General features: G+C 54.7%; 3 protein-coding genes across 3 annotated transcripts; 2 read left to right on the top strand and 1 right to left on the bottom strand.

Annotated features, from left to right (window-relative positions):
* Positions 1-6,932: 6,932 nt before the first annotated feature.
* CLUP02_03761 (RNA recognition domain-containing protein) lies at positions 6,933-9,326 on the top strand (the record flags this gene model as incomplete). The annotated part of the gene is made up of 1 exon (XM_049282778.1): positions 6,933-9,326. The coding sequence occupies one exon, from the start codon at positions 6,933-6,935 to the stop codon at positions 9,324-9,326; it is 2,394 nt and encodes a 797-aa protein (XP_049139921.1).
* Positions 9,327-10,343: 1,017 nt separating this feature from the next.
* CLUP02_03760 (uncharacterized protein) lies at positions 10,344-11,963 on the bottom strand (the record flags this gene model as incomplete). The annotated part of the gene is made up of 1 exon (XM_049282777.1): positions 10,344-11,963. The coding sequence occupies one exon, from the start codon at positions 11,961-11,963 to the stop codon at positions 10,344-10,346; it is 1,620 nt and encodes a 539-aa protein (XP_049139920.1).
* Positions 11,964-12,363: 400 nt separating this feature from the next.
* Positions 12,364-13,072, top strand: CLUP02_03759 (RNA polymerase Rpb6; the record flags this gene model as incomplete). Its single annotated transcript, XM_049282776.1, has 3 exons — positions 12,364-12,398; positions 12,450-12,929; positions 13,036-13,072. 3 exons carry the CDS (start codon positions 12,364-12,366, stop codon positions 13,070-13,072), a joined length of 552 nt encoding a protein of 183 aa, XP_049139919.1.
* Positions 13,073-14,435: the final 1,363 nt, after the last annotated feature.

Genomic DNA, 14,435 nt, shown 5'->3' with positions numbered 1-14,435 from the left:
ACAGCAATAGTCGCTGCAAACGAAGAGTTTCTAGGGCTCATGCCGGACCAAGGCACCAATCAGCTCTACGCTACTGGGTATTGAATAACGATGCTGCGATCGGCGCCCATGTTCTTGACTCGAGGACAGTCTTGAGGCCAGCCCCGTCCTGATGTTCCAGAGACGAGGCGCGCATCCTGTATAAAGGAATGGATTTTCGGGAGAATGTGATCCAGGGAATCGTCGACACTCCACAGGATACAGGTAAGAAAGACAGTTGTGTGGTCTGTTGATGATCCGATGTCAGAATTAATTGGATCAGAAATGACTTGATGCAAGGCGGATCTAACGCGGCGCTGCGGATCCTGCATGCAGCTGGCTACCGGCTCAAACTTCCATCTAGGGGGCACGGCCGTTGTACTCGGGATTCTGGACCGGCGGCAATGAACTGCCTTGGTGCTATGTAGGACGAATACATGTCGCGGCTATGTAAGGCACAACTACGAGCGATAAGCCTTTACCAACCACTTCCGTCTATTTTCCCTTTGGATCCGGTCGGCAAGGCGTGGAGCGTAAAGTTGTGTTTGAGAAGTGCGAGGGAGCATCGATAAAAGTTGTGCGTGTTCCGTCAACAGAGTCCACTGAATGGCTCAGTGAGACTACAACGATTGAGACGGAAAGTTGATTTATGGATCGGGCTGATCCCGAGGGCAAGGTTTCCAGCCATGATGACTTGTGGGCGAGGTAGGTCAAAGATAAAACGCATCAGGTAGCGGTGAGCTCGGAAGTCTTTTGAACGGTCAGAGATGGCGATCGTGTGCCATTGTCGCCAGCCAAAGGATGCAGTACTCGACTGCCCCTGGGCAATGCTTGGTGCCAAGCAGTTTCGAGGTTTGTATCCATATCGTGTATTCAAACTTGACTCTGCCCGTCGTTTCTCTCGTTGCCGGTCCAGGCCAGGCTGGCCAGGGATGGCAGACACAATCGAAAAGCTGAGCCACCAGAGACGGAGCCAGGCTGATTGACAAGTTTGAGGTCACGAGCTTCTACTCCGTACTTGATTGTCCCAAAGCTTCTGTGACAGTCTGGGGTTATTTTCGACGAACCTAGGCTCCCTGCGGCAGCGTTTCATCCGAATAGCTGGAGAGATGTGGAGGTTAGGGGGTTCGATATTGGAACACGGATGCAGCAGCCACAATTGCAAGGAGTAAAAGCGGTTGCAAGGTCGAAGGAGGAGGCTATTCCGACGACAAAGCTGCTGGCGATCCGTATTCCTGTGCACTATGGTATCATATTAGAAGTGTCCGTTCAGGGTATCCGTAAGGGCCGAGGAATGCTGTTCCTTGCATAGTGCAAAGCCACTAGCTAACACTTGTGCAAGGTACAGCGAAAAGTGTCCGTAGTTGGAGGCTCTACTTTAGTCTGCGAAACCCGTCGTACCGTGGGGAAGCAGGCTCTGCGTGTGATTAGTAGACTGTATCCATAGTGTACCCGTATCCATAGAGCAATGTTGGGTCTGGCACGGCGACGAGTTTTGGCAATATGTAACGTGGAGTCGGATAATGCTGTGCGAGCCTCGTAAGAGATGGAGAACCGAGAGCGTGATGGGCAAGGCGAACATCCAAGAGTGTGGTGGAAGAGATTGAGATGCAGCTGATGCAATTTCAATTCTTCATCAGAGTCGATGCAAGACAGGGCCTATGGGGGGCGGCTTGGGCTAAGGGGGGACACATCCAATATGGGGAATCCGAACGAGCGAAAGAACGAACGACAGCTGGACAGCATGCCGCGCAGCCGCATGCCTGACGCTCCAGGAAGTCAAATACTGTCAGACCCGTGTCTTGTATTCGTACGAAGTACCCTTTCCCAGAATCAGAAAGCAGAACGCTGTATCGCCATAGCTGATGAGTACCGTAGTCGGTATATCTGAAGGCAACTGTCTATGGCCATGATGAATAGAATACCAACTGCCGTCTATCAATACTGGGGGAAATCGTGGAGGGCAAGAATGTCTAGAGCGCCACCTTTCTGTTGCATTATACCATTGGGGGACGAAGCCGACCTAGCTTGTAGTAATAGAGTAAGATACAAAACGGTCAAGCTATGAATACAACCTCTCACTGCGTAAGTAGGTAGTGCGCAGGTACCTGCTAACCATGACCCCAGCAACGGAAAGCGAAGAAAAGGGGTGGAGCCACGTGAGCCAGCCTGCCAGAGGTTGAGAACAGTGAACAGTGAACTCTGGCAAGTTTGGGTGTCACGGTGTCTGGCTGCTGTTGCTGGCAAAGGCGGCTGCCAGTTCCATGATCCATCGGCTTGGGGTGGAGGAAGAGAACAAGATGAACCCTTGGAGGTTTGGAGGATGGATCGGGGAGGCTGTTCAGAAGGGGACAGACCAAGCCTGAAAGGATGGTGCCTTCCCCTGGCTATGCTTGTCGGCCAGGTGGGAGGCAAGGGGAAAAGTAGGGATGGGAGGCTGGAAGGGGCCAGGTAGAGGGGAATAGGAAGGTCCATGTTCCAGGGGGCCACCCGCACGGAGCGAGGAGCTTCGCGGCAATGTACCGTCAAAGTAGCGTATCAAAGTGCCATGTCGGGTGCGGCGCGGTGTCTTCGGTTAGACCAGGGGAAACAGAGTATGTACCTCGCAGGCTCGCCATGTAGTGTGAGAAAGGGTCGGGAATCTGCGCGAAGAAAGCCCCCCCCATATAGTTGGAATGCAATATCCGCATCTTGGCTACGCAAAAGCACAAAATCTCCGTCCAGATCGGAAGCTCACGGTATTATGTATTCCAGGACAGTACGACGTACGGATATACTGATGCCATCGGGAATGGGATCAACTCTGTTCAGAGCAAGGTTCTTTGGAATGTCCGTTTGTTTGCCCAGATCTCAAAGTAAAAGCCTACGACCGGAGCTCAAATGTTTGAACTGCGACCAGTTCACGAGGCTCTGGTTGCGGCCTGGCTCCGACTCCGAGCATCGAGAATGGGGGACCAGACCGAGGGGTAATCCGAGGGATGGGGGGCCAAAAAGGGGACCAAACAGGGGGGAGATGAAAGCTGCTCATGTGGATAAGGACGACTACTGCGTAAGAAATCGAGGCGTCGTATGGCTGGTGACAACGGACGGGTGGGCGGAGAACGGGTGTAGGCAGTATGGAGATGTATCCGGGCTGGCGGTTGGCTGGTTTGTTGAAAAGAAGTGTTGATGACCAAATGGAAAAGGCTGATGATTATCCGTGTTATGTGAATGAGTGTTCAGTGCTGTTCCATTTTGCAGCGCTCGCAATATCAACTCAATCAGCCAAGACGAGACTGGCACGGCATCCCGTACCAGTCATAGCTGAGTCGATATAACTATGACTTGTCTCGCCCCAAGAGTGTGAACCAGCGAGCGAGCGAGCGAATGGGAGAGTGAGCATGTTTCGTTCGTTGGTTCCCTCGAGCCTTGGCCATCACCAAGCGGTATCGTAGGACCTACCGGTACCTTACTGTATAAAGGAAGGCTAAGGTAGGTGGTAGGCTCCCGTTTCTCCGTTCATGATTCGGCAAGTTGGACTGGCGGTATTGGCGTACGCCAAAATACCACGGTGACGGTCGATGCTCGAGTCTCGTGGTTGTGGCTGGCCCTACCCGCCGCAGCTGGCTAAAATTGACGGCGGCTGCAGCTACCAATGTCTGGCAACTTTCGATACTCGATTACGGAGTAGTGCTGGCTCATCAAGACAAGTCAGGCACGCCGCGCAAGTCGACAGGTAGGTACCTACGGACACATAGTCAGACATTGAAGTTGGTGAGTCTGGTTTGGCCCACCTGAGAGTCCTCCGTACCTACCTCACCTTGTACTACGACTACTAAGGTATCCGTAGATATCTTTCAAGGTGGTGCTTGCTGCAGCAGTCTCCAACGCAGACTTGCATACAAAGTAGATCCCAATCAGGATGAAGGTGGTTGAGTGCCTCCTTGTCGCGCCTGTCTTGTCAGTTGTTAGTACCAGTTCGACGGTTGCCGCCCTGAAGATCGGAGGGTTCCTTAGGAAAATGGGGCGAGCTGTGGCTACGAAGTATGTACATATTCTGACTTCTCCAGAGTCGACTTGCTTGCTTGCCACCTTGCCTTATGCAATGTACATGTCATGTACGGAGTACGGATGTACCTTGCCAGAGGCTCTATTAATTGTGCAGATCGGCCTGGTCAGCCAGGAATATGCTGTGAGCAATACGTGCCCACAGCCCGCGCGGGCTCGTCTACTGAACCGGCCCCATCTTCTCTCCTCATGGAAGAAGACTCGTCCTGGACATGGACAGTGGACAGGACACGATTCACTGCAAGCTCATCCTCGTCCCCCACTGTTCTGTCAGTGTTGCGAGGTCAGAACCATAAGGTACACTACCTTATGGAGCATCTGTACCACAAGAAGGTAAGGTACCTTGAGGTGAGCTAAGATGACTCGTCTTATTGGCCCCCGTATCGCAGCGTGTGCCCCCCCTTTTTTTTGCTCTTTCCCCTAAAATGCAACCGTGCATAGCGCCCAGAAGGGGCCATCACGCCGTTGAAAGTATCTTTGATATATAATCTCCAGAGCGAGGTACACGAGAGAGAAAAAGGGGGCCGTCTTATGCACCTGGGGAAGGGCCCGTTGGCATGGGAAATGTCACTTGGCAGATGCTCTGGAGGTATTGCCCTGGAAATGAAGACAGACTAGACACAGAAGTCGGGCGGTCCGGCAAGCCGTTGATCATTCATCTAGGCTCCTTCTAAGGGCTTGCGAACCGGCTGTCTAACCGTCAGGAACAGGCCAAAGGGACGTCAGTTGTCCAGGTCAAAGATACCACGGACCGACAGTGTCAGGTTCCTGTCATGGGGAACTCGTGATGGGTGGGCGGATGGACCAGATGCTGCTCAGAGCCAAAGCCGAGCCAACGAAAGAGCAACGCAAGACCAACGCAAGAGAGGAAGGAAAGGACGTAAGCAGAGCAGGCTCAGAGGGGACCAGACCAGAGCCAAGTCACCCCTGTTGTACCAGCAGAGCCGTGCAGTGGGTGAAGGGGAGAGAAAGGAAGCAAAGATACATGGCAACATGGGATGTTTAATCATAGCACGCTTCACAAAGCACTGAGCACCTTTCACCTCTAGGCTCTGGGTGCCTTGCGCAACTCTTCTCTTTCGTCTTGTTTTCTTCTGTTTTCTTCTCTTTGGTCCAGGGCCAGTCCCTCTTTGACGACGGCCTCGGCCATTGATGGTCAAGGTGAAAGATCAAGGGCTATCAATCAATCAGCCTTTCGCTTCTTCTGCCATTCACCCCCCTCTCTCTGTTACAACTGTCAGCTGTCATTAGGCCTTCTAGATCCTCGGGACAGAGAGCAGCACCCATCACCCATCACCAGTACTCCGTACCTTAGCAACCAGCTGGAAGGACGGCAGAAGCAGACCGAGACAGAGACTGTCCTTGTCCTTGTCCATAATCCAACCCATCCATCCCCCCGGGCTCGTAGTTCTTAGTCTCTCTGGCTTCTCTCTGATCTGAATCTCTCTCTCTCTCTCTCCTCTGGTGACTGGTGGGCTCTCGTGCTGTGGGTTCTCCTGCCGTAATCCCTGGCCCGTCTCATTAAACTTAGCGCAGCCAATTCTACTTTCGACCCTTTTGGGTAATCTACCGCCTACACGAACCCCCCCGTCCACTCTCTCCTGGTCTCCCACAGTCCACCACTCGCCCTCTTGCTACCCTTACCTTTCCTCCCGTACCTCACATATGGAGTAGGTACCTCACGTACCTTACCTTACGCTGTACCGTGGTCTGTACCTTACCTACTCCTCCTCACTCCGCTTTCACGCCTTTGCTCACCTCTTTTTTTTTCTTTTTCTTCTCCTTCCATCCCTTCCACCTTGCGCGTGTGTGCGTGCTCCTCTCTCTCTCACGCTCTCTCACTCTCGCTTCCTTGAGCTTTTCTATCCTTCTTTCTTCTCTCCTTCTACTGGCTCTTCCCTGCTCCTATTCTTGTTACCTAACCTTACTTGTCTCCCTCCTATTCCTACCTCCACCCTTGGACTTCTAACCCCCTAACCTAACCTCACCTCTCTTTCTCCTCTTCACCCTCCCGTCTCCATCACCTATACCTCCCTTCTACATCCTCTTCCTCCTCTTCACCTCCTCCCTCCGGCCGCCTTCATCCTTATTCTTACATCTTCTATTCTTCACCCTTTCGGCTATTTCGCTCGTCGCCGCCGTCGACTCACTGGCCTATGCGATCGTTACCGCTGCTGTTGTGTTGATCGACACTTCACCTTGGCTCCTACATTCGTTGCCCGTATATCCTTCGTCCATAATTATTTGACCTTCACCCGGTCTGCCTGCAAGGAGTGATCAGTCTCAGCACCCATCTCAACACCGATCCGATCCGAATCCAACGCTCGCTGATCACCTGCAAATTGTTGCTTCGACCTACTTGCTATACGACTTGCTCCAGGCCAACATTGCTCCGACCCCGACAAACTCACTCGGAATACTTTGCACCACATTGCTTTCTACGGCAACAACGGAGATACCCAGGCTTCTAGTCGCAAAACTGTCGCCGCCGCCTCAATCTTGCCACTGCCTGATTAGGTCTTGTTGCTTCGATCCATATAATTCACAAACTTCGACTTTGGCACCAGGCACCCTTTCGCCACACACCTCACCAAACGGCCCGTTGATAGTTTGGTTTAACCAAGCTAGCACCATCAGTCTCGCTCCACCTTTTGTCTTGGACTCTGACATCGTTGGCTTGCCCCTTGGACGGATTTTGAGACATACCCAATCACACGTTGAAAACTACGGTATTCCTCGGATATCGTAGCATTCCAACGCGCCAGTCTTCGATTCTTCGTGCCTGCTCAGGGCACGTCTAATCTTTCAAAACGGCGATTCTATCTCAAATCGGTCGGGACAGCCTTGTCCCTCCGCATCTACTCGGGATGCAGGAAATTCAAGGACCCGTCGGCCAAGGCGGCCCCAGTGCTCCTGGGAACCGCTTCGGCCACGCCTCCAAGCCTTCCAATAGCGAAACTGGCTTCTCTCACGGAGCTTTCACTTCCAACATCTCTGGCTTCGCTGACAGGCACCCTCGTCGTGGAAACATTCCCACCATCAACACTCAGCCCCTGAACCAGCTCCAGCATCAGCACCAGCACCAGCATCAGGCGCCCCCTTCCGCCGCCGACATGGCCACTCCTGGCACCGCTTTCGACATGCAGTTCACGCCTCTTCTTCCCTCCCAGCTGCTGCTCGGAAGCCCCTTCCAGCCTGGAACCCCGGCGGCTTTCGCGAGCCCTCAGTTCCAGAACCTGCAGAGCTTCCAGCAAGCTCAGCACCAGAGCCAACAGCAGCAACAGCACAATGGCCTGCAGAGCCCTGTTCAGCAGAGCATGTCTCCTCAGCAGTACCAGGCCATGGTTTCTCCTTCGACCTACGGCGCTCCCCAGTTCTTCCAGCCTCAGTCTCCCACCGGTGGTAGCTTCAACAACATGCAGATTCCCATGCAGCCCAGCTCTCCCGTTTCGATGGGCCCTGGCATGGTCACTGGTACCAGCCGCACCGTCTACCTCGGTAACATTCCCCCCGACACTTCCGCTGAGGAGATTCTGGGTCACGTTCGTAGCGGACAAATCGAGTCCGTCCGTCTTCTGCCCGATAAGAACTGTGCCTTCATCTCCTTCCTCGACGCCAGCTCCGCAACCCACTTCCACTCTGATGCCATCTTGAAAAAGCTCTGCATCAAGGGCCAGGACATCAAGGTCGGCTGGGGCAAGCCTTCGCAGGTACCCACCTCTGTGGCTCTGGCTGTCCAGCAGTCAGGTGCTTCCCGTAACGTGTACTTGGGTAACCTACCGGAGGATATTGCCGAGGAGGAGCTTCGTGAGGACCTTGGGAAGTTCGGTGCCATTGACACGGTCAAGATTGTTCGTGAGAAGAGCATTGCCTTCATCCACTTTCTGTCCATTGCCAACGCAATCAAGGCTGTTTCTCAACTTCCTCAAGAGCCAAAGTGGCAGGCTCCTCGTCGCGTTTACTACGGCAAGGACCGTTGCGCCTACGTTTCGAAGACGCAGCAGCAGAACGCTGCTCAATACCTGGGTATCGCGCCTGGCTATGCGCACATGCTTACTGGTGCAGACCGCGACGTGATCTCCAATGCGCTGGCTCAGCAATCTGTTGCAGCAGCTGCTGTTGCGACGACCGCCGGTGGTATTAACAACCTCGGAAACCGCACCATCTATCTGGGCAACATCCACCCCGAGACGACCATTGAGGAGATTTGCAACGTTGTGCGCGGAGGTCTTCTCCACCACATCCGTTACATCCCTGACAAGCACATCTGCTTCGTTACCTTCATCGACCCCACGGCCGCGGCGTCTTTCTACGCTCTGAGCAACCTTCAGGGCTTGATGATCCACAATCGCAGGCTCAAGATTGGCTGGGGCAAGCACTCTGGTGCTTTGCCGCCGGCCATCGCCCTTGCTGTCAGCGGAGGAGCTTCTCGCAATGTCTACATTGGTAACCTTGATGAGACCTGGACTGAAGAGCGACTGAGACAGGACTTCTCGGAATTCGGCGAGATTGAGCTGGTCAACACCCTGAGAGAGAAGAGCTGCGCCTTTGTCAACTTCACCAACATTGCCAACGCTATCAAGGCTATCGAGGCCATCCGCAGCAAGGACGAGTACAAGAAGTTCAAGGTCAACTTCGGCAAGGATCGTTGCGGAAACGCACCCCGTCAGCTTCAACAACAGGCGCAGTCTCCTCGTACCGATGGTGTTTCGTCACCTCCGCCCAATGGTTCCCAGAACTCTGGTTCTCCCACCAACGGCAACACCCCCCAACAGTCAGCCACGATGTTCGGCTCAAACAACCATCCCCTTACGATGTACCTGAACCACGTCTCTCAGCAAGCGCAACATCAACAGCATCAGCAGCACCAGCAACTTGCTGTTCAGCAACAGGCCTTGTTCGGCACTGCCCAGTCATCACCTAGCGAGCTCTCCATCGATGTGCAATCCCAGGGTCCCATCTCTGGGCACCAACAGTCGGCCAGCATCTCGAACGGATACCCTCAGAGTGCATCGGGTTCCGGACCGACTACCATTGGTGGTCTTCTGGCCCCTGGCAACGGTCGCGGCCAACACAACCGTGCCGTCAGCTTGCCCGCCCTGAACCCCGGTTTCGAGAACGGCGGCGTCCCTTCGGGCCACGACGGCGAGCAACGCCGTGGACACCAGTACCAGGCTAGCTTCGGCGGCATGGGCGCTGGCTACGGTCTTGCCATTCAAGGTGGCCTGAACGGCTGGGTCGAAGAGGAGGTTGCCAACTAGAGGTACCCAACCTATCTCATAGCGTCCTTCTCGGCGCTCTTCTTACCCCCTGCACATGATGCAAAAGGAACATAGCGTAAAGATTGGTTAATTGTTGTAATTGCATCTCACGTCTTCTCACTTCATCCTTGATTCTTGATTCTATTTTCATTTTTTGTCTCTTCTCATCTATAATTTCATCGCCGGTTTGGCAAAGTGGTCAGGGGCTGTTTTCTCGATCCCAGAGCTCGGGGGAGACTAACCACACAAAATTTTGGCACCACCTCTTTCATGCATATGATTGTGGTCGAACATAGCAGCAGATACCAGATCATGATCTGCCTGGAACATGGCAGTCACGATCTGTCGCCAACGTGGAATGGAAATGAGAGGGGGCTGGCTCAGGTCTGGGGAGGGAGACATAGGATACAGCAGAAGGAGGCGATGCTGGCTTCATGGGCCAGCATCAATCACTTGTATGTCTATTAGAGCGCACTTCAGGAAAAGCATGGTTTCCCTGGATAAATGCAAGCGAATCTTTGTTTGCAAACTTTGTTCCCTCTAACGTGAACTGTGTACGGAGCATGTGGACTACGCAAAGGTGAGTCGATCGATGAGTAGTTGCCCCGCATCTTTCCTCAGCAAGGAGACATTCCGCCCGCAGCGGTACTTTCCTCCAAGGAAGAATTCCAATATTTCGTCCTGATGCTTTTTCTGGTTTTTGCAAAGAGGGAAACGATTAAAGGTGTAAAAGGCTGGGTTCAATACAGTTTTCTTGATATCTTTTGAGCGCTAGTAGCTAAGCACCTCTTCCATTTTCGCCCTTTGTAGTATATACAGTATTCATCAAGTTTAAAACGCAACAAACTTTTTGGTGACCCCCTTGTTTTTGTCTATCAGGCTTTTTTTGTCGTGGCTCACCGTTTCCGTGGCCGGGTATCTAATACTGTCATCAAAATCATGTTGCAAATTTGCCGGCTTTCGTCTTATCTTTCCCTTTTTGGTCTGGTTCCAGCCAACCCCCCCCCCCCCCCCCCATCAGACGATATTTCCCAACGCAGGATCGACAAACTGGGAAAAGTCCTCGTCGATGAGCGCGCGCATGGCTGCTTCTTCCTCCTGCCACGTCTGCGGCGGCGTGCCAAAGTCGTCGGCGGCACCGATCCAGAAGTCGTCGTTCGGGTTGGCCGGGTCACCGCCGACAAAGTCTGTGACGCCGGGGATGATGCCGTACAGGGGTAGTTCCGGCATCTCGCGGTCGCCGTCAAAGGGGGCGAGGTCGGCTTCGCCGTTGGGGTTGCCTGCCGCGAAGCTGGCGAGGGCTGCGTCGATGTCCATCTGCGGGTCGCCGTCGCCGGCGCCGGCCACCACTGGTGGAGGGTGGTCCTCGAGATGAACTTGTAGGTCGTGGTGGCGGATGAAGCGGGCGCCGCAGCCGGGTATTGTGCAGAGGATCGTGCGCTTGGTGCCGGCGAGATCGTCAATGATGTTGGGTGGCTTCTGGTTCGGCACCGGACGCTCCATGCCCAGATGGACGTAGCGGATATGGTCCTCGAGGTTGGCCTTGGTGACGAAGCCTCCGCCGCAGCCCTGGTGGTTGGACCAGGTTTCCAGATCAGGGGAGCCCGCGACGTCGACCTCGCCACAGACGAAGCGGAAACCTTCGTGCGCGGTGCGGATGTGGACGGTGAGATTGTGCTTCTTGGTGAACTTTTTGTCGCAGCCCTCCCACGTGCAGGCGACCGTCTTGCGGGCGTCGACGGGGATGCCCGAGTGGCGCATCTCCACGTGCCTCTCCAGCTCCCACTGCCCGGTGCACTTGTACTCGCAGAAGATGCAGTTGAGATGCTCCTTGCGGATGTGTGCCTGGAGCAGCGAGATGGACGTGAAGCCGACCTTGGTCTCGCCGTCGCCGCCGCCGCACTCTTCGCACCAGAACTGCGGTTCGCTGTGGTCGCGCTTGGTATGGTTCCGCAAAGCCCCCTGGGAGTCGAAGCCGGCGCCACAGCCGGGTGCCGTGCATGGGTATGCGTGCGTGCCAAGGTGTTCCGACCGGATGTGTCGCTGGAGGGTGTTGTGCTTGCGGAAGCTCTGGGCGCACGGCGGGAAGTCGCGGCACCGGAAGCGCTCCTGGCCGGCGTGGACGTCCTGGTGACGGCGCAGTCTCGTCGCCGTCAGGAAGGACTTGCCGCAGTCTTCGTGAGAGCAGACGTAGGCCCGCTCCTGGGTGTGGGAGCCCTTGACGTGCTGGCGGAGGTGCTTCTCCTCGCGGTAGTCTTTGTCGCAGCCGGGGTAGGTGCACTTGAACGGTCGGTCGTCCGTGTGGGAACGGAGGTGGGCGGCCAGGCGGGCGGGCCGGTTGAACGTCTTGTCGCAGTCTGGATATGTGCACGGGATGGTCTTGAGGTCTGAGGGGAATTTGCGGGATCGAGTGGTGACCGAGGTCTGGCCTGTCATGACAGACTCTACCTCGGCGTCGGCGGTCGAGCCGGAATTGCTGGCTGTATCATCGTAGTCGTCGTCGCTGGCAGCTTTCCCTCCCATCGTGTTAGCCAAATCGCACCAAGTTGAAGTTCGAAAGCGGTCTTCCAGCGCCGCTACCTTGGATCTTTTCAGATCCGGGGAGGCGGAAGCCTCTTGGGCCTTCCGTTTCGTCATGAGGAGCGATTGTGATCGAGCATTGCCTGCCTTGCCTGGGCGATGAGAAAAAAGAGGTCGATTGCCAAACTTTTCGAGAGCCGATGAACTTATTTCCTGGCAGAATTGGCGGATTCCCGGGCGGTCTGGCGAAATTTTGTGCGCTGCACCAGCCACGGGACGAGGGGCCGGGGTCGACTCGGTCCGGATAAGCTATTTCCTCTTGCTGATAAGACTAGTGCGGACCCACCAGGGGGAACTCTGTCCATCGCAGCAGCCTCGTCAATATTTTTTCACGGCTGGGTCCAGCAGACGCTCCGCTTGTGACAATCCAACATCACGCGACGAACGTAGGAACCAGGACGCAGCAACGAACCACACCATTGCGGAAGTCATCAATCCCATCAATTGAAACCTCAAGATGTCTGACTTTGGCGATGACGATGTTGGCGGAGGGTAAGATTACATGCACTTGCGTCTGCGGCGCGACTGCTAACCGCGATTCAGCGACGAGACCATGTACGAGGACGAGGCCGCCGACTACTGGGATCCCGAGGTTCCTGCGGACGATGAGGAAGTCGGAAGGGCAGAGGGCGACGAGGAGGACGCGGACAATGTCGTTGCATCGGGCGACCCCTCTGCGGCAGCGAACGCGGGCAAGGGCAACGAGAAGTCGCACCGCGACAAGAAGATTCCCGATGACCAGCGTACGACGACCCCCTACATGACAAAGTACGAGCGCGCCCGTATTCTGGGAACCCGCGCCCTGCAGATCAGGTTCGTCAAACCGCAATCCCACCCAAAGCAAATACCCCGCGATAAAGTCGCGATGCACGCGGACAGAAACAAGCTAATGCGTGGGATTAGTATGAATGCGCCGGTGCTGGTGGACTTGGAAGGAGAGACGGATCCTCTTCAAATCGCGATCAAGGAGCTCCGAGAGAAGAAGATCCCTCTCATTGTGCGCCGCTACATGCCCGACGGATAGTAAGTGCCGGACGACAAACCCCTCCCCCGGACTGTCCACGCAAGCTTCGTGGCCATTCTGCACCGTTATCTTGAGCCATGCCCGGCTAACCTTGCGCGCCAATAGCTACGAGGATTGGACCTGCGAGGAGCTTCTCCAGTGAGGGGACTACTGACTTTTTTTTCTCTCCAAACTTTTCGGGGGACAAAGAGAGACGCGCGACTAGATGCAAGGCACCTTATACCCATCTCCTATCGTCGTTGCCTCAAGAGTAGTCAAATGTCCGAGCAGAGAGTTTCCTACCATGGATCTCATTACCAGCTCGCTTCGCCGTTGAGCCAGACGCTCGCAGGCAAGCTTGAGAAGAGACGTTCCATCAAAAAACCGTTATAAAAAGAAGACACACCACAGGGGTTAGTGTGCTGTACTTTGATTTTGCATTGAGCGTGGCGTTTTCTAGGAAAGAAATTGGAATTTTCAGACATCAAAGAACCATCTCAATTGTGAGAAGAAAACCTCGAATCCCAGTTCTCGTACTCTCGTCACTTTCTTCTTGTTTCTATTCGCTTTTCCGGGCTGAAAATAGCGGACTGGAGTGATTCATCACAGGATTACGTGGTCCTGCTCAGATCCTCGCTTCGAGTGGCAGCCTGCAGTGTAACCAGTGGGAGAGTGGGAGACGAGCCGGTACGCACCTTCCCAACACTGAGAAGCGTCCCTACCAACCCCCCGCCGAAATTAAGCGAGGTGTCCGGCTTGGCGAGTCAGCGAACCGATCGTCGCTTCCTTCCCGGCCGCGAGCCTCCCGCCTTCCGGAGCGCGACGGGCCACGGACCTCGGCGCCGTCGAGCCGTGGAGCTGTCCCCTTATCGATGAGGATCGGCAACGTCAACGTAAACACCAACGTTTTCCTTCTTCTATCTGAGCTTACACAGCCCCGTTCACCCCAGGTCCCACCTTTCGTCCGATATCTCACAACTTAACCTAGGTACAAGGTTGTTTCTGTTTCCCTTACCTCCCCACCGCCCCCATGTACCTCCTTCCTTCTTTCAACTAAGGCTTGCCGGGGTGGCACGAAGAAGCTTATGGGCGACGACTTGGCCTGCACCTGAGGCTGAGGCTGGTGGGCAAGCTAGAGAAGGTTGGGAGAGAAGACCGAGAGGGAAAAGCTTAGCCAAGACCATGCCTAAACGACGTATTGGATCTTGTCTTCATTGGCCCAGATGCTCGTCAAAGGGTAATTGACGCCGAATAGCTTACCTTCTGATCCAAGCTTCTGGCAATCGTGGTTCGATCCGCCCAAATATGTCTACTAGACTAGTTCACACTCTATTGCTTCCAACGAATACACACTCAGCCTTTCAATCGCCTCTTTCTTGGCATGAAGGATATCTGGATAACGCAACGGATCGAGCCGGCCGCAACTACCAAGACGACCAGCATCATCCATTTTCCCACACTTTGATTGTGAACAGAGAGCGAAAACGAAGGAGGGGGACAAGGACCGACGACGCTTGCTAACACGG

Source organism: Colletotrichum lupini, chromosome 2 (genome assembly GCF_023278565.1).
Source record: "Colletotrichum lupini chromosome 2, complete sequence".
Classification (NCBI taxonomy): domain Eukaryota; kingdom Fungi; phylum Ascomycota; class Sordariomycetes; order Glomerellales; family Glomerellaceae; genus Colletotrichum; species Colletotrichum lupini.
This window is presented reverse-complemented; position numbering and strand designations above follow the sequence as displayed.